This window comes from Orcinus orca, chromosome 20, assembly GCF_937001465.1.
Source record: "Orcinus orca chromosome 20, mOrcOrc1.1, whole genome shotgun sequence".
NCBI lineage: Eukaryota > Metazoa > Chordata > Mammalia > Artiodactyla > Delphinidae > Orcinus > Orcinus orca.
The window spans coordinates 49,942,811-49,968,584 of NC_064578.1; the positions used below are offsets into that span (position 1 = coordinate 49,942,811).

Consider the following 25,774-nt stretch of genomic DNA (forward strand, 5'->3'; position numbering starts at 1 on the left):
GCCTAAGATGATCCTTAACAGATTCTTCCTGCACCTACGAACTCGGGCAGGAACCCAGGAAACCCCTCCTGGTCTGGGCTGCACAGTGCATTGCAAGAATCTGGGTTCCCTGGCCCTGGCCACCAAATACCAGAAGCCCTACAGATTTACATGCATCTCCCGGGACTGCCCCAGTTACTGGGTCTTGCTCACTGAACCCTGAAGGAGGGATGTGCCAGGGAGGTGGGGTCTCAGGGCGCTGGGAGGGGCCTCCTGGCCTCCCAGAGTGGAGCGACAGATTCTCCTGCAGGGGGCGCCAAAGCGCTGAGCACGCGAGCAGGGGACTCCGGCCACAGTGCAGAGGCGGGGCAGTTACCTGCATCTACACCAGCATACACATCAGCGTCTGCATAGGGAACCATGACATGCAAGAGACTTTTACATGTGTGTGATTATAGTCGTGCGTGTGTTTCACATGTTTTATTGATGACAGGTGCCCTTATTTACAGAACCCAGATATGTGTCACTATCTGTGTGTGCAACAACATGTATCCATGTGCTAGCATCAACAAACAGGCTCACATCAAGGCATGCCTAATGCCAAGACATATATCTTGACCATGGTATGTACTGACACGTCTATTTGTCAGAATCCACGTGTTGCTACTGACTTGTGTGTTAATGGCAGCCTGTTACATGACACCTATGTGTGTGACATCAAAATGCACATGGACATGTATGCATGTGGACGTGTGGGTAGTGACCGTGCCTGTCTGAGCCTTGTCTGTCCACCCTCCAGGATGGAGCCCCTTGGATGGCAGGGGAGTGGAGATTTGGAAACAATCATCCAATCTACCCCAGGGTATATTATTTTTTTATTAAATGCAGTTTTCAGAAATGACTCTCTGAGCCACAGAGAAGTTAAATAACATGGTCAAGGTCACACAGCTGGCACGTGATGGAGCCCAAAGGCTGTCTCTAGAACCATATATTGAAACCACTAAACTATAGGAAAATAATGGAGCCCACCTAATGGGGCTGTCATGATGTTCCAGTCAAAGCAGAACAGCACTGGGCACAGAACGCTCGCCCTACTTACGTCCATCGTCTGATTCCAGGTTGGCCTTGGCTTGAGTTTGGAGGGATTTTCTGCCCCTGGCCGTGTTCCAGGAATGCCAGCTGACCTTTATAAACCCATACTATGAGGAGTCAGAGCCAGAGGAAGGGAGAGCAGAGAGAAAATCAGATCACAAGAGGCAGCAGTAGAGAGGTTAGGAGCAACTCCCCCCCAGTCTTGGGCAGTAGGGAGGGTGAGTCTTACAGAGGTGAACACCAGCAACTAAAATGTCTGAGCAGATGTACAGAAAACAGTAGCCGGAGATGCTGACTTGTCAGATTGGGTGTGTGCTTGGTTCTGGGGTTTTGTTGCTGAACCCTATTTCCCAATAAATCAAGCATTTTTTCTCCAATATCCCAAAGCCTAAGACTCTACCTCCACGGTGCTGCTCATAGCAGAGCTCCAAGATGTTCTATAAAGAGTGTGGGAGATATTTCTCCAAAATGGCGACAATAATATTTCCAGTTCCACGTGCTCTTCCTGTGGAAGCTTGACCTTTCCCACCAAGAAGTAGAATCTGGGGACTTCCCTGGTGGTCCAGTGGTTAAGACTCCATGCTTCCAATGCAGGGGGCCTGGGTTCGATCCCTGGTCAGGGAATTAGATCCTGCATGCTGCAACGAAGATCCCGTGTGCCACAAATAAGACCCGGTGCAGCCTAATTAATTAATTAATTAATTAATTAAAAAAAGAAGTAGAGTCTATTTCCCTCCACTGGGCAGGACTTTGTGATTGCCTTGATGAAAAGAAGTGACACTGCATGACTCCCAGGGCTAGGTCATAAAGGAGACACAGCTTCTGCCTGTCTCCTCACTCACTCACCCTCTCCCTTGGGGCTTGGCTGCCATGATGTGAGGAAGCCCAAGCAGCTACATGGAAAGGTCACATGTAGATGTTCCAGCCACAGCCCCCAGGTGAGGTCTCAGCTGACAGGCAGCATCAACCACCAGGCATGTGACTGAGGAAGTATCAGATCATTCCTGCCGACAGTCTTTAAGCTGCCCCAGCTGATGCCAAGTGGAGCAGAGATGAGTTGTCTCCACTGAGCCCTGCCCAGATTGCAGATTCATGAGCAAAATAAATCTCGTTTGGGTGGTTTGTTTTGCAAATGAGAGAGCTTCCAGTTCTTTCCAACCTGTGGGGAAAGAGGACTTCATTCAGACCTAACTCAGATGTCACTTTCCTGCTGAAAAGCCTTCTATGTTTCTATCTCCCTCAGAGTGAAAGCCAACACAACCTAAAAAAAACTCACCCTGCATGATCTTTCCACACCACTGTCCACTTCCTCCCCACATCATCTCTCTGATCTCATCTCCCAATCTTCCCATCCATCCCTCTGCTCTAGCCACACTGGTCTCCTTGCTGATCCCTGAACTTACCAGGCAAATCCCACCTCAGGACACTTGCACTGTTTTTTTTCCACCGTAGATTAGCCTTGCCCATTCTGGAACTTCATGGAATTGAAATCACATAGTAATTCTCTTTTGTGTCTGTCTTCTTTCATTCTGCATAATGATTTTAAGATTCATCTGTGTTGTATGTGTATCAATAGTTGATTCTTTTTTCTTACTGAGTAGTATCCATTGTATGGGTGTACCACAGTTTGTTTATCCATATCAGTATAGTAATATGTTGATGTGTGGGTGAACCTCAATATCTTTTCAGTCTGTCTCCTCTCCTTTACCCCCATTGCCCCTTCTCTGGCCCAGGCATCTCTTCTTTACACCCAGATCTGCACCCCAGCCTCCCTCCTGTTCTCTGACCTTCAGTCTCACCCCTGTTATCCACTCTCCACATGGCAACCAGAGGAATCCTTTTAAGGCACATATTGTGTTCCTGTCCTGCTCAAAACTCTGCCATGGCTCCCCAGTGCTCCCAGGATATTGCCCAAACTTCTTTCATGGCTTTCAGATCTGGTTTGATCTCACCTGCATGCACCATTCCAGCATCACTGCCCACCTCCTCTCCTTACACTCCACGTTGTAGCCACAGGTACCTTTCAAATATCTCAAGGTCCCAAGCTCTTTTTTTTGCCTCCAAGCCATTGCATTCTCTTCCCTCTGCCCAGAATACTTTTCTCTCTCCCTCTCTCTCTCTCTTTTAATAAATTTATTTATTTTATTTATTTATTTTTTGCTGTGTTGGGTCTTCATTACGCGGGCTTTCTCTAGTTGCTGCCAGCGGGGGCTACTCTTCTTGGCGATGCGCGGGCTTCTCATTGCGGTGGCTTCTCTTGTTGCAGAGCACGGGCTCTAGGCGTACAGGCTTCAGTAGTTGTGGCTCGCAGGCTCAGTAGTTGTGGCGCACGGGCTTAGTTGCTCCACGGCATGTGGGATCTTCCCAGATGAGGGCTTAAACCCCTGTCCCTTGCATTGGCAGGCGGATTCTTAACCACTGCTCCACCAGGGAAGCCCTCTCTTTACCTTCTTCACTCTTATTCATCCTTCAGGTCTCTGTTCAGAGGTCTCCTCCTTAGGAAACCTTCTCGACAACCCCCCCAGTCTGGGTGAGGTGCCTGCACTGAGCTCCCATAGTTCCTGGTGGCTCGGATCACTCTGCATTTTAATAATGTAAAGCTCTCCCCTAAGCTCCAGCTCCAGGAACAAAACTTGTCTCTCCAGAAAAACAAGAACATATCCCTTTTTTAAAAAAGAAAATAACTAATTTATTTAGTTTTGGCTGTGTTGGGTCTTCGTTGTTGTGCACGGGCTTTCTCTAGTTTCAGCGAGCAGGGACTACTCTTCGTTGTGGTGCGCGGGCTTCTCATTGTGGTGGCTTCTCTTGTTGCGGAGCACGGGCTCTAGGCGTGCGGGCTTCAGTAGTTATGGCTCGTGGGCTCTAGAGCGCAGGCTCGGTAGTTGTGGCGCACTGGGCTTAGTTGCTCCGCGGCATATGGGATCTTCCCGGACCGGGGCACAAACCCGTGTCTCCTGCATTGGCAGGCGGATTCTTAACCACTGTGCCACCAGGGAAGCCCCAAACAAGAACATATCCTTTTAGCAAAAATTGGAAATCATTTCGAAGAACACATTTCCCATATCACCTTTGCTGCCAGGAACCATCAAGTGAAGTTTAACACTAACCTAGATCATAGATGCCTGGCACATCTGTGTATATAAGTTTTAGTCCTGTTTTAATGTTTGTTTAACAAATGTCAATTTTCCTTGGGCACCGTAAATCCTCAGATTGGCTATCTGCTATGACTCAGATAGCCTCTGCTTCCTCGGATAGGACCTGCTTCTCCTGCAGCCCTTCCTAATTTTGACCTCTCATTCACATGTCTCTGTACTGAGGCTCAGGAGATATTCTCTCAGTTTATCAAGATTCTTTTGGGGGTAAGCAGCTGAAATCAACTCAACTAATCTAAGCACAAAGTAAATGAATAAAACAATATTTAACAACAACAGCAACAACCAAAAAACCCATAATGGTTCTAAGATTAAAATGGACTTCAGGTATGGCTGGATCCAGGCACTTAAGTGCTAGTGTTAGGACTGTCTTTTACAAACTTTCATTTCTGCTTTCCTCTGCATTGACATTCAGCATAAAGCCTCTTCTTTCATGGTAACAGAGCCCCATGAGCTCCAGGCTCACATCCCACCAGCTTGGCAACTCCAGTAGAAAGAGAACCTCTTTTGTGATAGTTGCAGCAAATGTCTCAGGGTTGGTTTCTCACTGGGCTAGATTAGGTCACATGCCTTCCCTGAACCAATCACTGTGATCAGAAAAACAGAATAAACTGGCTAGGTCTAGTCCCTGGAGCTGGTGAGGGGAGGGTTATGGCCAGCCCTATTCAAATTAAATAGACTGAGAGGGGAGAGAAGTGGTTCCCCAAAAGAAAACTGAGTGGGACACTAGGATGGGCAAAAACCACTTCTGCTGTAGTGTCCTCTTCCCTGCCCAAAGCTGCATCCTGAATATTGGTCTGCTACGGATTAGAACCCAACCACCACCAACACACACACACACACACACACACACACACACACACACTCTCTGTTCCTTATCCAATTGTAACACTTCCACCACTCCTTGGTGACCTTGTGCCTCTCCCTTCTTACTTCATTGGTAGAAAGATCATTTCTCCGCTCTTTTGAAAAGTGGGTGTGATTGAGTTTTACATATTTACTTGACATAAACTTGATCACTCACCAGTGAGAACCTGAAAACGGAGTTAGAGAGGCAAGGAGGTGGGGCTGGGGTACAGAGGGTGCCAGACCGGAGGAGTGGGGAGCAGAGGGATTGGGCACGAGACGGAGGGGTGAAGGTGGAAGGAAGGGGCTCGGGACTGAGAGGGAACGATGGGGTACAGAGGGGGGAGGGATTGTAGAACTGGGGTGGGGTCGGGAGTTGGGGGCGGAGAGGAAAAGCGGAGGACTCAGTGGATAGGGAAGGGGTGGAGGCGGAGCTGGGCGACTCAGGAGGCAGGGCTGGGCCACTGGAGGGGGTGGGATTGGAGGTCGGAGGGGCCCACCCGGGGGTAGGAAATGGAGGAGTGAGCCAGGGGTGCGAGTTAGAGGGTGGGGGCTGGAGTGAACTAGGTGGGTTCAGAAGAGTACTGGTGTCGGAACTTGGCGGGAGATACTGGGCCAGAAGGCGCGGCCAGCCGACCTTGCTTGCACCGCGCTGGCGACACTGCTGAGAAGTCCGCGGCAAGGAGTGTGGCTGGGGGGGGGGTGTATTCCACTGCACCCGCCCCCTCTACACACACACACACACACACACACACACACACACACCTCTCTCTCTCTCTCTCTCTCTCTCCCCCCCCCCGCACCCCCCCCCCGGCACCCCCCCCCCGGCATTCCAAGTCTTCGTCTCTTGTCCCGCCTCTTTCATGGAAGTGACAGACCGGTCAACCAACCAGAGCCGCGGGCCGGGCGCTGCGCAGCCAACCGCTCGGCGGGGGGAGGAGCTGGGGAGGGGGCTCGCAGGGCAGGGGAGGGGGCTAGGGGCCTCGAAGGGCTCCGGAGCGGCGACTGGCGAGTCATGGCGCTGGGGCTACAGCGCGCAAGGTACTGGGCTTTGGGGTCAGGAATGATAAGAATTGGGGGGGCTCCTCTTCCAGCGACCCCTGAGCCGGGTGGGGAAGGCGCGGGTGCAAGCCTAGGGCCACTCGGGCGCGCGGTTGGAGAGACATCCCCGCCGCACCCTCCACCCTAGGGGACTGCAGGGGTGGGGGCATTTCCCCAAGTCCAGGCTGCCACGCCCCTCTAGCCAGGAGCGACATCTGGGTCGTGATCCCAGATTTCCTGCTGTTCCGGGTTCGCTTCCCCTCCTGACTGGGGTTGAAACTCGGGGTCCCCATGGAATCGGGGGTAGTTGCGTTTGAGCAGTTCCCAGGCTTCTGCGGGAGGCATTCTCCCTCCACATACTGACCCTTCTGGCCTCCGAGCCCCCAGAATTGAGGTTGTTCTTTGACACCAGACCCCTAGAGTCCTAGGGGATCCGGGGTACCCCCAAATTGAGCCTTCCCAGATATAGGGAGTCCCTTGGAATGCGGAGTCAGCTTCTGAGTTCAGGAGAAGAGAGAGCCTCTTTAACTGGACCCTCCCTGACAGTCTCCCAAACCTTGAGTTGCCTAGAAATAGGCAGAGATGGTCACCTTTCAGAAGCCACCTTGGGACCCTTCCCAGGGGCCTTTTGGAAGGTAGGGTCACCCCCTTTAAGAACCAGAAAACAGCCTGACCCACTTCCCAAAGTCTAGCCTCTTATCTGACTCCTCCACTCCCACCCAGTCCCTGTGACAGTGGGAAGGGGCACCCAAGCCTTATTTGGGGAAGACTCCAGAGAGGGTGCTGTGCCTGATTCAGTGCAAGCTGTGGGAAGCGCCCCCTGCCGCAGAGCCCAGCTGGGGTCATCCCGGACAGGTGGTGGGTTTCTGTGTTCCCTTCCCAGCAGGTGCAGATTTGCTGGGGCAGCACAGGGAGCTCGTGCTCTGGGTCCACTGCCAGGGGGTCCTATCTGGCCATGTTTTCATGGGACCCCAGAAAATATCCCACGCCCTTGGTTTCTCCTGTCCAATCTGAGGCGTCCAGGAAGCCTCACCCCCTTCCCTCCTCCCTGGCTTCGCAGGTCTGATTGGATCCTTCCCCACCCCCATGTTTTCACTCCCCCCACTTATACACCCCCCAATTCTATTCTAGTCTCTGGCTCTGGGCCTGCCAGGGAACTCTATCCCACCCCTTGTAGGCCAACCCTGGTCTAGCCCCTCCCAGCACCCCTTCCTGCCTAGGTGGGGGCCCCTCTTGGCGGAGCTGGGGCGCTCCCCCCTCCCCATCCAAGGCCAGCCCTCTCCTGCGGTGTCATCTGAGCCCACGCACCGCCCACTCATAACTCGCACCCAGATCCCAGCCACGCTCCATCCCCTCCTGCACCCCTAGGATGGCGCTAGGGCCAAAGAGGGTCAGGGTGATGGTGAGTGGGCCCCCCATACTCCCTTCTTCCATCCTTGCCATCCCACCCCAGGCAAGGGTGATTCTTGGGAAGTCCCTGATGGGCATTCGGCCCAGGGTGCCCCTCCGGTCAGAGGGTTCCCAGAGAACATAGGGCTTTGGGTACAGGCGCCCCACTGGATTATCATGTCCTTAGGAAGGAGCAGAGTCAGGGGTAGAGAGACTCCCACCGGCCCCCACCCCAAGTCCCTTCTCAAACCCAAACCCTCTCAGGCCACCTTGGCGCAATGCCAAGAGGAGTCCCTGCATGTATTCAACCTAAGCCCCCCCCCAAATCCTCTACACTTTTTGCAAGACCCCCAGTACCCAGCTGAATATCAGGAGAGGCCCAGGAGCAGCCCTGAACGTGGGGAAGGGTGTCCCCGCTTCTCCATGCCTTTGTTCTCGGGTGGCAAGTTCTTCAGGGCAGGGAAGAGGTGGGCTTCTCCCTCTCCTGGTTGTGGGGGGGGCACCAAGCCCTAGTCCCCATTCCCAGGCCTTACCCTGGGGCCTCCCAGCCTGGCTCCACCCCCGTTCTCTACTGGAACACAGAGGAAGGGTGGCAGGGTTCCAGCTGCACGTCCCAACCTGGGCAGAGTGCCAAGGGGACGGACCAGGGCTGGGCATGGGGCCAGCTGGGGAGACTGGCCAGCTGGGGAAATCTGGAGGCAGCAGTGGTGGGACAAGGGGAAGGGACTGGGGCCAATGGACAGAGGAGGGGCAGGACAGGGGTCCGTTGGGTGGCATGCCCACCAAGGCATGGCATTTAAGAGCACAGGCCCCCAAATCAGGGTTCAAATTGCAGCTCGCCCGCTTTCTGGCTTGTGTGGCTTTGTGCCAGCAACTGCTCTCTGAGCCTTAGTTTTGTAGCCTGGAAAATGAGGGTTATACCTCCCCTCCCCTGCACCCGCTCAAGATGAGAAGCAGTGAGGGGACAGATCTTTGGGGCAGGATACCCGATAGGTGAGCAATAAACTGTGTTCAAGTCCGACAGGGTTCTGGGTAGAAGCAGATACGTGGTCAGACTAACAGAAGCGTTGGGCATGGTTGCGCATTGGTGGAGGGCCCTGGGATTACCAGCTTGGTTACTGGGCTGGGTGATGCAATTGCTCAGAGCCTTGGTTTCTGACTCTGTAAAAGGGAGATCACTTTTCCAGGTTCTTAGGGTTTGTTGAGAGGATTTAATGGGGTCTCTAAGCTCATGCGTGTTTGATCCACCAAAGCTATCATTATTATTAGTATCACTATGATTTCGTTTTCTTCCCAAGGTGTTGTTTAAATCACGTGTGTACTTGCACACATACACACACCACACCATGGGGTTACCACTGAAGCCTGAGGGTTTCTCCAGTGCCTACGATGCTCCTAAGCCTTCCATCCCTGATGTGGACAAAGGGGAAATAATAAAAGTTGAACCTTTATATAGCACCAACCAATTGCCGGGCCCGGTTCTAAGCCCTTGACATATATTAACTCATTTAATCTTCACAACAGCCCCATGAGTTTGTGCTGTTCTTAGGCTCAGGGAGGCTATGCAACTTGTCCAAAGTCACACAGCTATTAAGTAATGGAGTTGAGATTGGAACCCTGCACCAGAGGAACTAGCCCCGACTCTGTTTAAAGGGAAAGGCCAGAGACCAGGCATCTGTGGAGCAAGTGAGAGGCCACACTTCCTGTCAGAACATCCGGAGAACAGGCTGGGAGCTAGAAGGAGGGTCCCGCTGTAGCCACCAGCTAGCTTCTTCTATGGAGGGAGGAGTCATTTGGCCACAGAGAGGATTATAGAGCCCAGCTGCCCAGGAGGTGGGGGGCCAACCCCACCCCCCAACCCCGTTCCTGTTCCTACTCCCTGTTCCCTCTGTCTGGGCCCCCAGCTCAGCGAGGCCCGCCCACCCCCACCCTCTGGGCAGGAAGACAAACAGGGCTGGAACAGAACGGGACAGGAGGACGGAATGTCCCCTGGGCAGAGCGGGACTGGAGGCCCCTGCCCCCCATCAGCCAGGAGGGAGGGGATGAGGGCAACTGCTGGCTCCCTCCACCCAGCTGCCCCCTTCTGTGCCTCCCACCCACTTGCACTGAGGAGTTCCTTCCCATCTGGAGAGTCAGAAGAGTCCACTCCCCTCCCTCCATCATGCCTGTGGGTTGGGCTGCAGGTCTCCTGCTCGGGGGTGAGGTTGATGCCCCAGAAGTGGCCTCTGGCTTTTAGGAAGGGGCAGCTTCCCCTCCTAGAGTTTTGCGTCCATGGAGGTTGGCGGGGACGTCACAAGAAAGGAATTAGAAGAATAAAGGCTTTGGAACGTCACTGCCTGACTTCAAATCCCAGCTCCACCACTTAATGGCTTTGTGACTTTTGGGGCAAAGGACTTCACTTTCCAGAGCCTCAGTTTCACCTTTGTGAAGTGGAGGTTTAAAGTGCTCTCTGCCTAGGGCTTTCTTAGGACTGAATGAGTACACATAGGCTGAGTCCTTACTTAGTGCAATGCCAGACGCATAAATGCTTAGCAACTTATAGCTGCTTATTAATGGTTTTACCAATAGTATCAATATAGATAAGATTACACATACTATACTATATGTAAATACTCTATAATTTTCTTCCCCAAAACTATAATTTGGATTCAGACAGACCTGGAGTTTGACTTTTAAGACAGTGGCAGAAACAGGGAGAAGTACTGAAATCTGGAGATAAACCCAGGGCCATACAACAGAGGAAACTGAAGAGTTTAGGAAGACCAGCGTTCAAACGCTGGCTTCACTCCTTGTGGGCAAGCACTGCACCTCTCTGTGCCCGGGCTTCATCTGTTCAACGGGGAAAATGTTACTACCTTCCTTCTAGGGATGTCTGAGCTAAACGGGTTAATGTAAGTTACACACTCGGCACGGGGTCTGACCTAATAGTAAAAGCTGGATAAGTGGTAGATATTTCTGAAAAAAAATGACACTCATCCTCTCCTCCCAACCCCACATGCAGAATTCAGGCATTTGAAGTGGATTAAAGGGCTGAGATGAGTGGTGAGCCGTTGGCCCTGGGGTTGGTTTGCTGTGTCACCCTGGCAGGGCCCCTGTTGGTGGGTCGTTGGACTTTGAGATCTGTACTCCAAGATTCTGAGGACTCAGCTCAGCTGAGGAGGGGAAAGTGCAGAAGAGGGGGTTCTGGGAGGTTGTAGGGCAGGGGGCCTGGGGGGCTGGAGGCATCTTCTTGCGCCCTCCGTTCCCTGGCTCCTGGCCAGCTCTGCCAGCCCCCTCCCAGCCGGAGGCCTCCCTTTTCCCCGGTCTTCCCAAGCCCGGAGAATAAACAGCAGATAAGTCAGGGAGGGGACAGAGCGGCCCTGGGCACGCCTTGGAGAGGAGTGAGGCACCGGAGGGCAGCATGGGCTGGCTGGCGCCGGGACAGATAAAACCTGAGGCAAGGAGCGACTCCACAGTATAATCCACCCAGGCCCAGAGAGCTCCGGCAACTCGCCCGGGCCACACTGCGAGGCCAGCACAGTCGCGGCTCTGCCCTCCCTGAACCCGAGACCCATGTGGCAGCAACCCACGTGCTTGTCCCATCCAACTCTTTCCCTTCCCGGGGCGCCGCCAGTGAACGCTGCCCATGCCCGCAGGTCGAGCACGGAGCTGCGCAAGGAGAAGTCCCGGGATGCAGCCCGCAGCCGGCGCAGCCAGGAGACCGAGGTGCTGTACCAGCTGGCGCACACGCTGCCCTTCGCGCGCGGGGTGAGCGCCCACCTGGACAAAGCCTCCATCATGCGCCTCACCATCAGCTACCTGCGCATGCACCAACTCTGCGCCGCAGGTGAGGCCCGCCCCCGGGAATTCCCACCTCAGCAAGACCCCGCCCTCGGAAAGGTACATCCCAGGGAGGCCCCTCCTCCGGGAAGCCTCATCTCCACAAGACCCCGCCCCCCATGTCTTCCCGGCGAAGCCCCACCCCTCTGGAATCCACTTAGTGGGAGAGGCCCCGCCCCTTCAGGTTCTGGGCCAATCGGAACCAAGTTTCTTAGGAGTCCCCGCCCCCTTAGAAGTCTATCATTTGTGAGGCCCCGCCCATTGGAACGCGCCCTTGGGAAGCTCCGCCTCCTTAGAGTTAGAACCCTAGGGAATAGGAGGCCGGCTAACTCCCTAAGGCACCTGGACCCTTAGGATTTGGTCTCCTGAGAGATCTCGGCTAAGCTTCCTTCCCTTATAATCAATATCCCCAGGAGGCTTCACTGCCCAATATTTAATTACTTGAGAGAGTCCCGCTCCCCCTCCTCAGGTCCCTAGTTCTATTGCTTGTCCCCTTAGTAGCCATCCCCTTGAATTCCCTCCCTGTTAGAATTCTCTGTAGGACGCCTTCACACACACACACACACACACACACACACACACACACACACACACACACACACCCTTGAATTCCCTCCCTGTTAGAATTCTCTGTAGGACGCCTTCACACACACACACACACACACCCTTGGAATCCCCTTCACACACACACACACACACACACACACACACACACACACACACACACACACACACACACACACACACACACACACACACACACACACACACACACACACACACACCCTTGGAATCCCAGGACCCTGAAAAGCTTTTATTATGGGGAAAGTGGACTCATCCTCTGGCAGACTCTGCCCATTAGATGAATTCTGCCTCCTTAGAATTCTGTTGCTTGGGAGTCCCTGCTTCTTCCCGCTGATCTGGAAGGTCCTGCTCCAAGAATTCTGAACCCCTGGGAAGCTTGGCCCCCTTGGAATTCTGACTCCTCCTAGGCCCCGGCTTCTTAGAATTTTGACCCCTGGAAATTTCATCCCCTTAAGATTCTGCCCTCCTTAGAGTTCTGTTCCCTTAGGAAACCCCTATCTCCTTAGAATTCTGTACCCCTGGGAGGCTCTGCTCCCTTAGAATTCCAGTCCTTGGTGGTCCTGCCCTCTTCCTTGGACTCCAAGCCACTGGGATGTGCCCCACTCACCTGGAGGTACCTATAAGTTCCTCTGAGTGAAGGAAAGCAGAGGGAGGCTAGCCAGGGTGGCCTTACCGCTGACTAGAGATGCCCCATCCTGGTCCGGACACCAGGGGAGTGGAACCAGGTGGGAGCAGGGGGCGAACCACTGGATGCCTGCTACCTGAAGGCCCTGGAGGGCTTCGTTATGGTGCTCACCGCCGAGGGAGACATGGCTTACTTGTCAGAGAATGTCAGCAAACACCTGGGCCTCAGTCAGGTAAGAGGAGCTGCCTGCTTTGTGCAGGTGATGCTGGGATACAGAGGTGACCAGAACCACCTTAGCCCTATTTTTACAAGGCCCACAGTGCAGAGGGGAGACAAATATGTCACCAGACAGGAAGATTCAGAATGGTCAGGGCTGGGGTGGGGCAGCCTAGGGGGCTGTACAAGCCGGGGGTGGAGGGTGGTACCTGACCCAGCCTGGGTGGGAATTGAGGGCTTCCTGGAGGAGAAGACATCTGAGCTAAAACCTGAAGGGCTTAGCCATTCAAAGGGTATGGCGAATGGATGGGATCAGAGAAGACTGGCAATGTACATGGCCAAGGGAACAGAATATGCAAAGACACAGATGTGAGATAAAACAGCATTTGGGGGAAACAAAGACATTAATCCAAGCTAGGTGCAGAGTGCAATGGGAGAAAGTGAGAGAGAAAAGGCTAGAGAGGACATAATTTAGGACCAAAATAGAAGGTTTATCTCTAGGGCACTGTGGAGCCATGGAAAGATATTAAGCAGGGGAGAGGTTGTGTCAGAAAGGTGGAATCAGAATTTCATTTTATTTAGAAAGATCCCTCTAGGTACTGCACAGAGATAGAATTAGAGGGAGTGAGACTAGTGGCTGGAAAATCCATAAGGAAGTGGATGCAGGGCCCCAAGTGGGAGAAAAGAAGTAGGATTAGGGGCCTGGGGATGGGAGGACAAACAAGAGACACTTAGAGAGTAGAACTAATTTCAGCTGATCCTTACAGCAATACCATTCTTCTTCTTCGCTCACATAAATGGGCTCCACAGTTGGCATCCCTTCCTTTCCCCTGCCTTGTTATCCCACTCTTGGTACCAATTTCTCTGTTAGTTTGAGCTCTTGGGCTCAGATAGGTGAATGTCTCAAGATCCCAAAGCTCGGAAGTGGCAGGGCTCGGATTCAAATCCAACTACAAGATCTCACTTCTCCCCTATTCAGCATTAGCTCTGGACTGTGGGCTCTGTGGGTCCCCTTTCATCTGTGTCACCTCCTCCCAGCACCAGTCTCATTTCCTGAATTGAAATAAGGAGTTGGGTCTTCGGCTTGCACAACAAATGGAATTTGAATAGGGTCTCACCTCAGGGCCTTTGCACTTGCTGTTCTCTCTTTCTGGAACACTCCACTCCAGAGAGCCACCTCACTGGCTTTGTTCAGCAATTTGTGTAAATGTCACTTCTTCAAGAAACTGTCCCTGACTACTGCCTCTAAGATAGCGTCCCATCATTTCATCATCTTACCTTGCTTTAGTTTTCTTCATATCACTTAGTATGTTGTTTTATGCATGTGTGTTGTTTTGTTTGTTCATTGGCTATCTCCCGCCACTAGCCAGTAAGCTCTGAGAGGCAGGGATTTTTGTCTTCATAGCCACTGCTATGCCCATACCTTGTAGAAGAATGCCCAGCAAATTATATGCCAAAGAAAGGAATGAATGAATGAATGAATGAACAAGGAGACTGGGGAAATAATCCAGGCTCATGAATTAGGGCAGGCTGATGAGGATGGGAGGGAAGAGATGGGTCAGAGGCCCTGGTAAAAATGCTTTTCCTCTAAGACACTCCCTGCTTCCCTCCTTCCCAGCTTGAGCTGATCGGACACAGTATCTTTGATTTTGTCCATCCCTGTGACCAAGAGGAGCTTCAGGACGCCCTGACTCCCCGGCAGAGTGAGTCCTTGGAGATCTCTGCCCCCAAATTACAGAAACTGAGGCTCCATCCTTTCTTTTTTTTTTTCTTTTTTTTTTTTTTTTTTGCGGTACGCGGGCCTCTCGCTGTCGTGGCCTCTCCCGTTGCGGAGCACAGGCTCCAGACGCGCAGGCCCAGCGGCCACGGCCCACGGGCCCAGCCGCTCTGCGGCATGTGGGATCCTCCCAGACTGGGGCACGAACCCGTGTCCCCTGCATCGGCAGGTGGACTCTCAGCCACTGCGCCACCAGGGAAGCCCTCCATTCTTTCTTCAGCATATCTTCTCCCCCTCTGAAATACTGGACTGAGAAAAATGGGATGAGGATGATGTGGCCCTGCCCCAGGGGAATACAGGGACATGGCTGCACCCCGGGGGTCTAAAGGAGCATAGCGTACCCCGTGGAGACCCTCTCTGGGTCGGAAGTCTCAATTTGGGGGATGAGGCTGGGGAGAGGTTAGTAACCAGGGTGCTGGAGGGACTGGGCCCTGTCCCAAGCTGCCCGGTGACCTGCTCCTCCCCTCCCCCCCCCACGGCCCTCCTCAGGCCTGTCCAAAAAGAAGCCGGAGGCCCCCACCGAGAGGTGCTTCTCCTTGCGCATGAAGAGCACCCTCACCAGCCGCGGGCGCACCCTCAACCTCAAGGCGGCCACCTGGAAGGTGGGCAGGGCCTGGCCTGGAGGAGGGCAAGGGACCTGCTGGGGCTGGACCTGAGCCCTAAAGTCTCACAGTGGGTTGGAGTCCGGGAGTCTCCTGGGCCGGGGATCCAGTGGGGCACTCTCAGGCTGGGTCTAGTGCATCCTTTGGGTACCTCGGAGGTTGGGGATCTGGGGGTCCTTGTATCCTTTCTTAGTCTGGGTCTCTGTGAGCCTGGGGCTGGGGGTCCTCAGCATCTTGGGCCTGGAGTCTCCATGGGGTTGGAATCTGGGGTCCTCGGAGCTCCCTGAGTCTTAAGAATCTAGAGATTGTCAGAACCTTCTTAGGTTGGGTCTCTGTGGGGTTGGGGTCTGGGGGTCCTCAGAGCTCCCTGAGCTGGGTCTCTAGAATCCTCAGGGGTTTCTTCTTCTCAGCTCCCTGAGGGGAGGGGCCTACAGGGAGATACCTCCCCGCCCCTTGGGTGGCCCTAGGCCCAGGTGCATCATTGCCTCGCTCCCTGCCCACCAGGTACTGCACTGTTCTGGACACATGAGGGCCTACAAGCCCCCTGCACAGTCTTCCCCGGCCGGGAGCCCCCACTTGGAGCCCCCCCTGCAATGCCTGGTGCTAATCTGTGAAGCCATCCCCCACCCTGGCAGCTTGGAGCCCCCGTTGGGCCGGGGGGCCTTCCTCAGCCGCCACAGCCTGGACATGAAGTTCACCTACTGTGATGAGAGGTGGGCAGGAGCCAGGGGCCCACCCACCACCTGCCAGCCTGGCTCCTCTTCTTCCTTTCTGCCCAAGTTCATTCACGTCTCCTCTCCTACCCCCCAGCTGCTCTCTCTGCTCTGTTTCTATCTCTCTGACTCCATCTATCTCTGTCTTTGTGTATCTCTCTGTCTCTGAATTGTCTGTGGGTCTTCGTATCTGGGTTCAGACTGCTTGGGTTCAAATGCCGGCTGTGCACCCTTGGCCAAATGACTTCACCTCTCTGTGCCACACTTTCCTCATCCGTCCTATGGAGTGATAGCAGAACCTACTTTGAACAGTTGTTCTGAGCATTCAGTGAGTTGCCTGGTACAAAGCACTCTAGAAGTGCCTATTTTTTAAAATCATTATCATCATGATTACTTTTTATTTCTATTCATTCTTTTTTATCTTTCTTTTTGTGACTTTCTTTCTTTCTTTTCCCCTCTCCTATTTCTTTCACGTTCTCTTTTGTCTTTCTTTTTTTAAAAATATTTATTTATTTATTTTTGGGCTGCCTCGGGTCTTAGTTGCGGCACCCGGGATCTTTCACTGTGGTGTGTGGGCTTCTCTCTAGTTGTGGCACGCGGGCTCCAGAGTGCGTGGGCTCTGTAGTTGCGGCATGCAGGCTCTTTAGTTGTGGCACACAGGCTTAGTTGTTCCGCGCATGTGGGATCCTAGTTCCCCGACCAGGGATCGAACCTGCGTGCCCTGCATTGGAAGGCGGATTCTTAACCACTGGACCACCAGGGAAGTCCCCTTTTTTGTTTTTTCTTTTCATCACTCTTCCAATTTTTACCTTCTCTCTCCTCCCCTATTAGTTTCCTATGCCTGCTGTATCATGTTACCACAAACGTAGTGGCTCAAAACAGTACAAATTCTCTATCTCAGTGTTCTGGAGGTGAGAAGTCTGAAATGAGTCTTATGAGGCTGAAATCAAGGGCTATGTTCCTTCTGGAGGCTCCAGGGAAGAATCTGTTTCCTTGCCATGAAAGCTTCTGGAGACCTCCTACATTCCTTGGCTTGTGGCCCCTCTCTCTACCTTCACAGAGCATCACTTCAGCTTCTGCCTCCATCATCACATCTAGTCTCACTCTGATCACCTACTCCCCTCCTATAAGGACTCCTGTGATTACACTGGGCCCACCCAGATGACCCAGGATCATCTCCGCATCACAAGATCCTTAACTTCATCACATCTGCAAAGTCCCTTTTGCCGTGTAAGGTAGCATATTCACAGGTTCCGGGAATTAGGACGGAGACATCTTCAGGGGCCATTATTCAACCGGCCACACCCCGTTTTCTATTTCTTACTCTCCCTTTCTCTCTGTTACAACCCTGTCTCTGTCTGTCTTGCTGGCTTCATCCCCGTGTCCCCCTCTCCTTCCTTTCACCCACCCTCCACTTTCGCCAGTTGAACTGACCGGGGTCCACTGCACCCACTTCAGGATTGCGGAGGTTGCTGGCTACAGCCCCGATGACCTGATTGGCTGTTCTGCCTATGAGTACATCCATGCGCTGGACTCAGATGCAGTCGGCCAGAGCATCCATACCTGTACGTGTTCAGGTTCCGTTTCCGGTGCTGCATGGCCCCAGCCAACACCAGCCGCCTGCTTCCCCAAGTCCCCAGGAACCTTCTCTTCCCTGGCCCCTTCATCCCCAGCGCCCTGCTCCCACGGCCTTCTCTCCCCAGTTGCCCTAACCCCTCCCCATGCCCCTCCCCAGTGCTGAGCAAGGGCCAGGCAGTAACGGGGCAGTACCGCTTCCTGGCCCGGAGTGGTGGCTACCTGTGGACCCAGACCCAGGCCACAGTGGTGTCGGGGGGCCGGGGCCCCCAGTCTGAGAGTATCGTCTGCGTCCATTTCCTGATCAGGTAAGCGGGAATGAGGTGGGGTGGCTGTGTGTGGTTCTCTTCTGGTCTGCATACATGTGAACAGGTGTGTGTGTGTATATGCACAAGTGTGCATGTGTATGGCGCACACGTGTGTGAGGGAATGTGCACAGGTACACGTATGTCAAACATGTGTGACTGACCACACGCGTATCTGCATGTAGACACAAATGTGTGTGAGCGTGTAATTTCAACTAAAAGGATTCTATATTCAAGTTAAAATAAGAAATCTAGCTGAATCTTGGGGGCTTTTCTGTGCTTTTAAAAAATTGATGTGTAATTTACATAGAGAAGTTTCATTCTTGTTGGTATACGCTTCTATGAGTTTCGACAAGTGCATGGAATCGTGTAACCCCGACCATAATCAAGCTATAGAGTAGGGAATTCCCTGGCGGTCCAGTGGTTATGACTCCGCACTCTCACTGCCAGGGGCCTGGGTTCAATCCCTGGTCAGGGAACTAAGATCCTACAAGCCATGCAGTGTGGCCCCCCCAAAAAAGCTACAGTGTAGTTTCATCACCCAAGAAAATTCTTTCATAGTGAACCCCACTCCACCCCTCAGTCATCTCTGGCAACCACTGATCTGTTCTCTGACTCTAGAATGTTGCCTTTTCCAGAATGTCATGTACACGAAGTTCTGTAGCATGTAGCCTCTGAGCCTGGTTTCTTTCACATAGCCCAATACATTTAAAACTTATCTACGTTGAGGTGTGTATCAATACGTTCCTTTCTGATGCTAGGTAATCTTCTGTGGTCTGAATATGTATGGACCACGGTTTATCCATTCACCAGTTGGACGGTATTTGGACTGTTGCCTATTTTGGGCAATTACAAGAAAAGCTACTGCAAACATTCTTGTCCAGGATTTTTTGAGATCATATGTTTTCGTTTCTCTTGGGCAAACACCTAAGAATGGAATGGATGGGTCATATGGTCAGTGTATGTTTAGCTTCCTAAGAAACTAGCAAACTGCTTTCCAGAGAGGCTGTACCCTCTTGCATTCCCATCGGCAACGTGTGAGGGTTCCAGTTCCTCCACATCTTTGCCAGCATTTGTATTGTCTGTTTCTGTCTTGTCTTCATTGGGTGACATTCTAATGGGTGTGTAGTGGTGAATCATAGTCTTTCCCGCCGCTTCCATCACGCACCTTAGAAGTTTTTCACCATGACAACATTGTGACGAGGGCAGCAAACGATCACCCAAGACGGAGACTTACAGCTTTTCTTTGAAGATTATCTTCCAGGACATGGCATTCATTTCTAAAGCAGAGGAGTTTCCCTGGGTCTTTTTGATCAAGAACAGATTCTATTAGAAAACAGAGGTTGGTAACAGGAATATTCATCTAAGTCTTCATACACAAGAAAACAAGGCTGAGCATCCTTGGAATGTTCTCTCCTTAACACCCTTTCAAATCAGAATCTCTGAATAACTTGTAGCCTTGGGAAGAAGTCTCCTCACTGTCAGAGCTAAGGAGAGGGGACCCGCCCCCATATCTTGCGGCAAGCTCCTTTCATTCATTATGAAGATTTGCCTTTTGGTGGCCAGGCCCTGGAATTTCAATCTGCCTCGAGTTCAGTTTTACTGGCAGAAAATGGGTGAAGAAAGAATAGGTGTTTACTTAGTAACAGTGAGATGAGAAGCATATGGTATGAATCGTGCTTAGTGCTGTGTACATACGGTGTGGCGTGCAGCTGCGTGGCTCTTTGTGCGTGCCCAGGTGCTGACACTTTGTAGAATCCATCCTGCCACACCTAAGCCTCCTTCTGTTGCAGTGAGCACCTGCTCCATAAAAATACAACTCACTTGCACGGGGCACTTACAACATTCCAGGCCCTGGGCTTTGTGTTCACAACCACCCCATGAGGTATAGCAATTATTTCGATCCCCATTTTTGGGGAGAGAAAACTGAGGACCAGAGAGGGGAAGTCATTTGCCTGATGTCACACAGCTAGTAAATGTCAGAGCTGGGTTTTGACCCAAGGTTGGTCAGGAGGCTACACTAATAACCACCAAACCACACAATCTCTTATTTGCTCAAGCCAGAAACCTAGGAGTCTCTCCTGCATCCTTTTTCTCATTCCCTCCTATCCACATCCACTCTATCCACCTCTGGGATAGATCTTGAATTTGTTTCCCTTCTCTCTGTCTCCATGGCCACCACCATCTCACACCTTGTTTATAGCATTAACCTCCTAACTGAGATCTAAAGCTGGTTTGGATTCCACTGATCACACAACTGCCGAGGTCAGGGGGCAGGTTCTGAAATACGAATTGGTTCATGTCTCTCCCCTGCTCAAAGCCTTTCTGTGGTTCTCCAGTATCCAGAAGAGAAAGTCCCAAAACCTTAACATGGCTCTTCAGGCCCCGTGTGACCTGACTCCTGCATGCCTCCCCTTATCACTCCAAACTCCAGGACCTTTGCACATGCGGATTCCTCTGCCAGGATGCTCCTCCCCCTTCCCTCCTCCTCTTTCTCCTGAATGACGCCCACTCATCCTTCTGGTTTCAGCTCAGACATTACTTACTGCGAGACCCTTTCCTGAACCCCTACAGGAGGTCATATCTCCCCATTTTCCCTCCTGGTCCTGTCCTTTTGCTTCGGAGCAGTTAGAACCATTTGTGTGTTTAACCAGGCCTTCTTCCTTGATGGCCCTTCTCAAAATTGCATATCTCTTTCTTCGCCTTTCTTTCCCCTAATACTTACTGTCCTATAAAAGTGTGACATGGGAATTCCCTGGTGGTCCAGTGGTTAGGACTCCAGTGGTTAGGACTCTGCACTTTCACTGCTGAGGGCCCCGGTTTGATCCCAGGTCAGGAAAGTAAAATCCCTCAAGCCAGCGCCGTAGGAAAAAAAAAAAAAAAAAAAGTGTGACATGAGCCACATATGTTATTTTGAATTTTCTAATAGCCATTAAAAAAGTAAAAAGAGGCGGAAAGTGGGGGGGTGGGATGAATTGGGAGATTGGGATTGACATCTATACACTAATATGTATAAAATAGATAACTAATTAGAACCTGCTGTATAGCGCAGGGAACTCTACGTCACTTCGCTGTGCAGTAGAAACTAACACAACATTGTAAAACAACTATACCCGCCCCCCCAAAAAAAGTAAAAAGAAACAGGTGAAATTAGTTTCAATAATACTTTATTAAATACAATAATATATCACATCAATAATATTGTTAAATCAGTAATACATTATTAATTAATGTAATTAATAATACACTATTAAGTGTATTATACATTGTAATATAGGTATATGTGTGTATTCTAATACATCCAAAAATGTCATTTCAACATGTAATCAATATTAAAAATTATTAATGAGATATTTTAGATTCTTTTTCATACTCAATTTTTTCAATCTGGGGTGTATTTTATACTGACAGTACACCTCAATTCCAACCAGCCATGTTTCAAGTGCTTCGTTAGTGGAAATATATATTTTGTAACTAGATAGATACATTTACCAACAAATAATATCTTTTATTGAAGGTCTGTCTTTTCCCCCTAGCATTTAAGCCCCATGAGAGCAGGGAGTTTTGTCTGTCTTGTGCGCTGCTGAATCTCCAGCGCCTAGAACAGTGTCTGGCACACAGCAGTTGCTCAATAAACAATGATGGCAAATACTTACATAGAGCTCACCCCGTGCCAGGCACGGTTCTATGCATTTGACATACACTAGCTCATTTAGGCCTCACGACAACCTGGGGAGGAGGTACTATTATTACTCCCTCTTTACAGAAGAGGAAAATGAGGCCCAGAGAGGTCAGCCATACGCTCAAGGTCACACAGCTCATAAGTGGCAGAGCTGGAATTTGAACCCAGGCTGCTGGCTGCAGAGCCCCTGCTCTTAACCACTAAGTATTACTGGTTGTGTAGGAAATGTCTGTGGAATGAATGAACGCGTGCATTTCATGTGGCATGTATGCATATGTGCGAGCCCAAGTGTATAGAACATGTGTGCATATCTGATGTATACACTTGGGTGTATATGGGAATTCCTGTTTGTGCCTGTGCCGAGGGTGCATACATGTGTGACTGTGCGACCTTATGTTTTTCAAGAGGGGTGGGGTGGCTTTGGATCCAGCCTAAATTGGGATGTTTCCAGCTCAGAAGGGGTGGGTGAGGATGGGGAAGGGTCACAGCTTCTCAAAGAGCTGGTAGAAGGACCACCCACATTCTGACCTGGATAGTGTTCTGCAAATGAGATGCAAATGAAGGTCTGGTCCTCCATCCCAGACCCATTCTCCAGAAGCCAATTTGCAGAGAGAACATTTGAGTGGCTTCTGCAGCTACATACAGACTGGGGAGGGAGGGGGCGGCAGGAAGGCACGAGGGACGTAAGGATGTATTTATAAATTCGTTCCCTTGAATGTGACAAATGCCTATGAATAGAAGCTTCATAAATAAAATCTCTTATTCATAAAAATATATCCCCATAAATTCTTCCTATTTGGCAACATAAGAATATAGTAAGTGCATATTCCTCATCAATACATTTATAAGAATGTATTTATAAGTAAATATCTATAAAGAGAATATTTAGTTGTCATGCCTTTCACTCTCCCTGCTCTCTGCCCCTCATGGCCCCTCAGTCTCTCCTCTCTCTCTCTCTCTCCCCAGGCTATGCTAAATGCCAACTCTTTTTTTCTGCCTTTCCTTCCACAGAGGGAGCTTGGGAAGACACACTTCACTTTCTTGTCAATGCTATTATAATAAAAAGCATTCAACAAAATTTAAATCTTTAAAACAAGTCAATGTGGCAAATTATTTTCTGCACAATGCCCACCAGCCCCCGGATGAGACTGCCCTCCTCTAACAGGACATCATATGTGGAGGCTGCCAGGCACCCTCCCTGACTCCCACTCCCCTTTCTGCCCTGTACCCCAGCCGGGTGGAAGAGACCGAAGTGGTGCTGTCCCTGGAGCAAACGGAGCGACACTCTCGCAGACACGTTCAGCGGGGCACCCCCTCTCAGAAGGATGCCCCTAATCCTGGTGACAGCCTTGGTATGGGGCAGGGCTGGGGCTGGGAGGGGTTGTGTCCCCAGGATGCTCGGAACAAAGCCCAAGTGCCTTAATGCCACTCGCTTGGCCCTGTGTGACCTGCTTCCCTCCCCTTCTTACTCTCTGAGCCACACCAGCCTCCTTCGTGCTCTGGGAACAAACCAAACTCTTTCATGCCTCAGGGCCTTTGCACATGTAGTTTCCTTCGCCCAGAATGCCCTTCTCTCTTCCCTCCTCCCTCTTCTCTGTCCCCAGGATGATTGCTTCAGTCTTGTTGCTCTCTGCTCTGAATCCTGCTGTGGCTTCCAATCGCCCCCACTTTCCATTTGTTCCGTGCTCCCACTTCACTGTTCTTTGGCTTCCGGTAATCTTGACCCTTCCACGTCTGGCTCCTTTCTACCTCTTCCTTCTCCTCTGCTTAACACCCCACCCCCTCCGATCCTGGACGGATGAGCTTCCCTCCCTGTTTGTTCTTCAGGGCCTCACCGTCTCCAAACTGTTGCTGGCAACCCATGCTCCTGGGTATGGTAATGAGGTCCCCCATCTCCTTTCCTTTTCTGGCTTAGAACTGGCTCAGGGCCACATCTTGACCTCCAGGGACCTTAGAATCTCCTTGAGGATCATGGGCCAGTCTTTTCTCCTAACATGACAGCCCCCCAGGCTGAATGTTATTCTGTGCCACCGGAGAACCGGGTCAGTCACGTGCCATGGTCCAGCCATGTCAATTTTAAATATTAAAACATTTCCCCACCATTGGGCAATTGCTACAGTCCCCAGCCTACTGTGTGCCCTCACCCCACGTTAGCCCCTCCAGGGCAACTGAAGGGACGGCAGAAGTTCTCCAGGACTCGGCAGCACTGTGAACGGGGTCTATGCTGATTACCTAGTCAGCTGTGCTCCCGGGGGTTGGCAGAGGGCTCTGCCCCTCAGCCCTGGGTGACCCTCCTGTGTCCTCCCCATCTTGATGTGTCCTGCAGACACCTCTGGTCCCCGGATCCTAGCCTTCCTGCACCCCCCTGCCCTGAGTGAGGCCGCCCTGGCCGCTGACCCCCGTCGTTTCTGTAGCCCTGACCTCCGTCGCCTCCTGGCACCGATCCTGGATGGGACTTCAGTAGCCGCTACCCCCAGTGCACCCCCAGCCCCACGACGCCCCCGAAGTCCTCTTCCGGTAAGCAGTCCCCTCCACTTCAGCCCTCAGGATCTAGGCTGTTTTGGCCTTTGGCTTGAACCTTGCTATTCTCTGGGCCTCAGTTTCTCCATCTGTGTAGTGGAAAGGCTGGGATGAGATGGAGTCGGGGGTTCCTTCAAGACCTAGATTCCAGATTCTTCAACTGTTATCCTGACCAAAACCTAGGATGTTTGGGACTGGCGTGGGCGACCCCCTCATCGCTTGTGACCAAGCATCCAGGTTTTCTGAGGTTTGAATTCAGAGTCCAGAATGTCTAATGTCTTAAACTGCACAAACCTGGATTCAAATCCTGACTCTGCCATTTATGGCTGTGTTACCCTGGACAAGTGGGGCCTCGGCTTCTTCACCTGTAAAATTCAGATAATAGCAAGTTGCCACCTCATTGGTTATTGTGAGGGTTCAGCAAAATCATTCATGAGAAGCACTCAGAAAGGCTTCAAGAGACCATAACGGTTACTGTTTTCACTTAAGAGTCCAGATAGTCTGACCTTTCACTCAGGGGTCCATATTATCTGGTCTTGAGTTTCCTTATTCCCACCTTTGTGACCCCCCCCCAAATATCTTCTCTCCACTGGAGAAATAGACTGTGACCTTTGACCTCACTCTTTACCCTTGGGAAGCTGGACCGGGCATTGTTTTCCTCCAGACTCCAAGACATTTAACCCCAGAGGGCCAGAATATCTTGGCCTCAGGCTTTGGTCTTTCGAACCTTTGATGTTTGCTCTGTCAATCTACACCCAGAGGGACTTCCCTGGTGGTGCAGTGGTTAAGAATCCACCTGCCAATGCAGGGGACACTGGTTCGAGCCCTGGTCCAGGAGGATCCCACATGCCACGGAGCAACTAAGCCCGTGCGCCACAACTACTGAGCCTGTGCTCTAGAGCCCGTGCACCACAACTACTGAGCCCGCGTGCCGCAACTACCGAAGCCCGCACGCCTAGAGCCCGTGCTCCACAACAAGAGAAGCCACCACAATGAGAAGCCCGCTCGCCGCAACTAGAGAAAGCCTGCATGCAGCAACGAAGACCCAACATAGCCAAAAATAAATAAAATTAAATAAATTTATATATAAAAAAAATTTATACCCAGGCACTCAGACTTTTGAACACCCAGGTGCAGAAACTCACATTTGCTATTTGACCCCTTTGGTGTCCCAGCTGACTGACATTTGACCCTCACTTCTACCCCTGAGGTCAAATGTTTAGACTGCCTTACTGCCTAACATCTCCCAGGCTCAAGATTTCCTTAAGTCTCTTATTCTCTCTCCCCACAGGCTGATCTCCCAGATGAACTACTTGTGGATGTGGAGAATGCACACAAACTCTTCGCCTCTGGGAAAGACCTCGAGGCAGTGGAGACAGATCTAGATATAGCTCAGGTAAGGGCTGGCATGGAAGGAACGGTCTTTACCTCTGGGTTCTGGGTGACATATCTAAGTTTTAGAGAAGGATGGTGGAATGGTTAAGGGGATGAGTGGATGGATGGATAGATGGGTCATTGAATTCACTAGGTGGATGATGGTAGAGAGATGGATGGGTAATGCTTAGGTATTTGGACGGATGGATGGATGGACGGATGGATGGATGATGTATGTTTGGATGGGTAGCTGGATAGATAGACCGTTGGATGGATGATAGATGGATAATGTTTGGATGATTGATGGTCTGGAGAGATAAATGACAGTGGCATGGATGTATTAGCTATATATCACTGTGTAACAAATTACCCCAAAACTCAGTACCTTCAAACAAACATTTATGGGACTTCCCTGGCAGTCCAGTGGTTGAGACTTCGCCTTCCAATGCAGGGGGTGCAGGTTCAATCCCTGGTCGGGGAGC

The 25,774-nt window shown here is 51.5% G+C and overlaps 1 protein-coding gene and 1 non-coding gene across 4 annotated transcripts in view; both read left to right on the forward strand.

Moving 5' to 3' along the window:
* Positions 1 to 1,622: 1,622 nt before the first annotated feature.
* On the forward strand, positions 1,623 to 1,695 carry TRNAW-CCA (transfer RNA tryptophan (anticodon CCA)). The gene has a single exon. It is a non-coding gene; the product is annotated as a tRNA-Trp (tRNA).
* A 4,167-nt stretch (positions 1,696 to 5,862) lies between these two features.
* Positions 5,863 to 25,774, forward strand: part of HIF3A (hypoxia inducible factor 3 subunit alpha) — a 29,238-nt gene continuing 9,326 nt past the window's right edge. The window contains exons 1-11 of one of the 3 annotated variants that reach the window (XM_004271142.3): positions 5,863 to 6,110; positions 11,135 to 11,325; positions 12,615 to 12,760; positions 14,363 to 14,447; positions 15,011 to 15,123; positions 15,628 to 15,836; positions 17,295 to 17,401; positions 17,572 to 17,719; positions 22,632 to 22,750; positions 23,725 to 23,915; positions 25,210 to 25,314. In XM_004271142.3, coding sequence (XP_004271190.1) covers positions 6,085 to 6,110; positions 11,135 to 11,325; positions 12,615 to 12,760; positions 14,363 to 14,447; positions 15,011 to 15,123; positions 15,628 to 15,836; positions 17,295 to 17,401; positions 17,572 to 17,719; positions 22,632 to 22,750; positions 23,725 to 23,915; positions 25,210 to 25,314 — 1,440 coding nt within the window. In that variant the 5' untranslated portion in view covers positions 5,863 to 6,084. Of the gene's footprint in view, positions 6,111 to 10,667; positions 11,326 to 12,614; positions 12,761 to 14,362; positions 14,448 to 15,010; positions 15,124 to 15,627; positions 15,837 to 17,294; positions 17,402 to 17,571; positions 17,720 to 22,631; positions 22,751 to 23,724; positions 23,916 to 25,209; positions 25,315 to 25,774 lie in introns of those variants that run through there. The other 2 variants (XM_033430669.2, XM_033430668.2) reach the window with 2 other exon arrangements.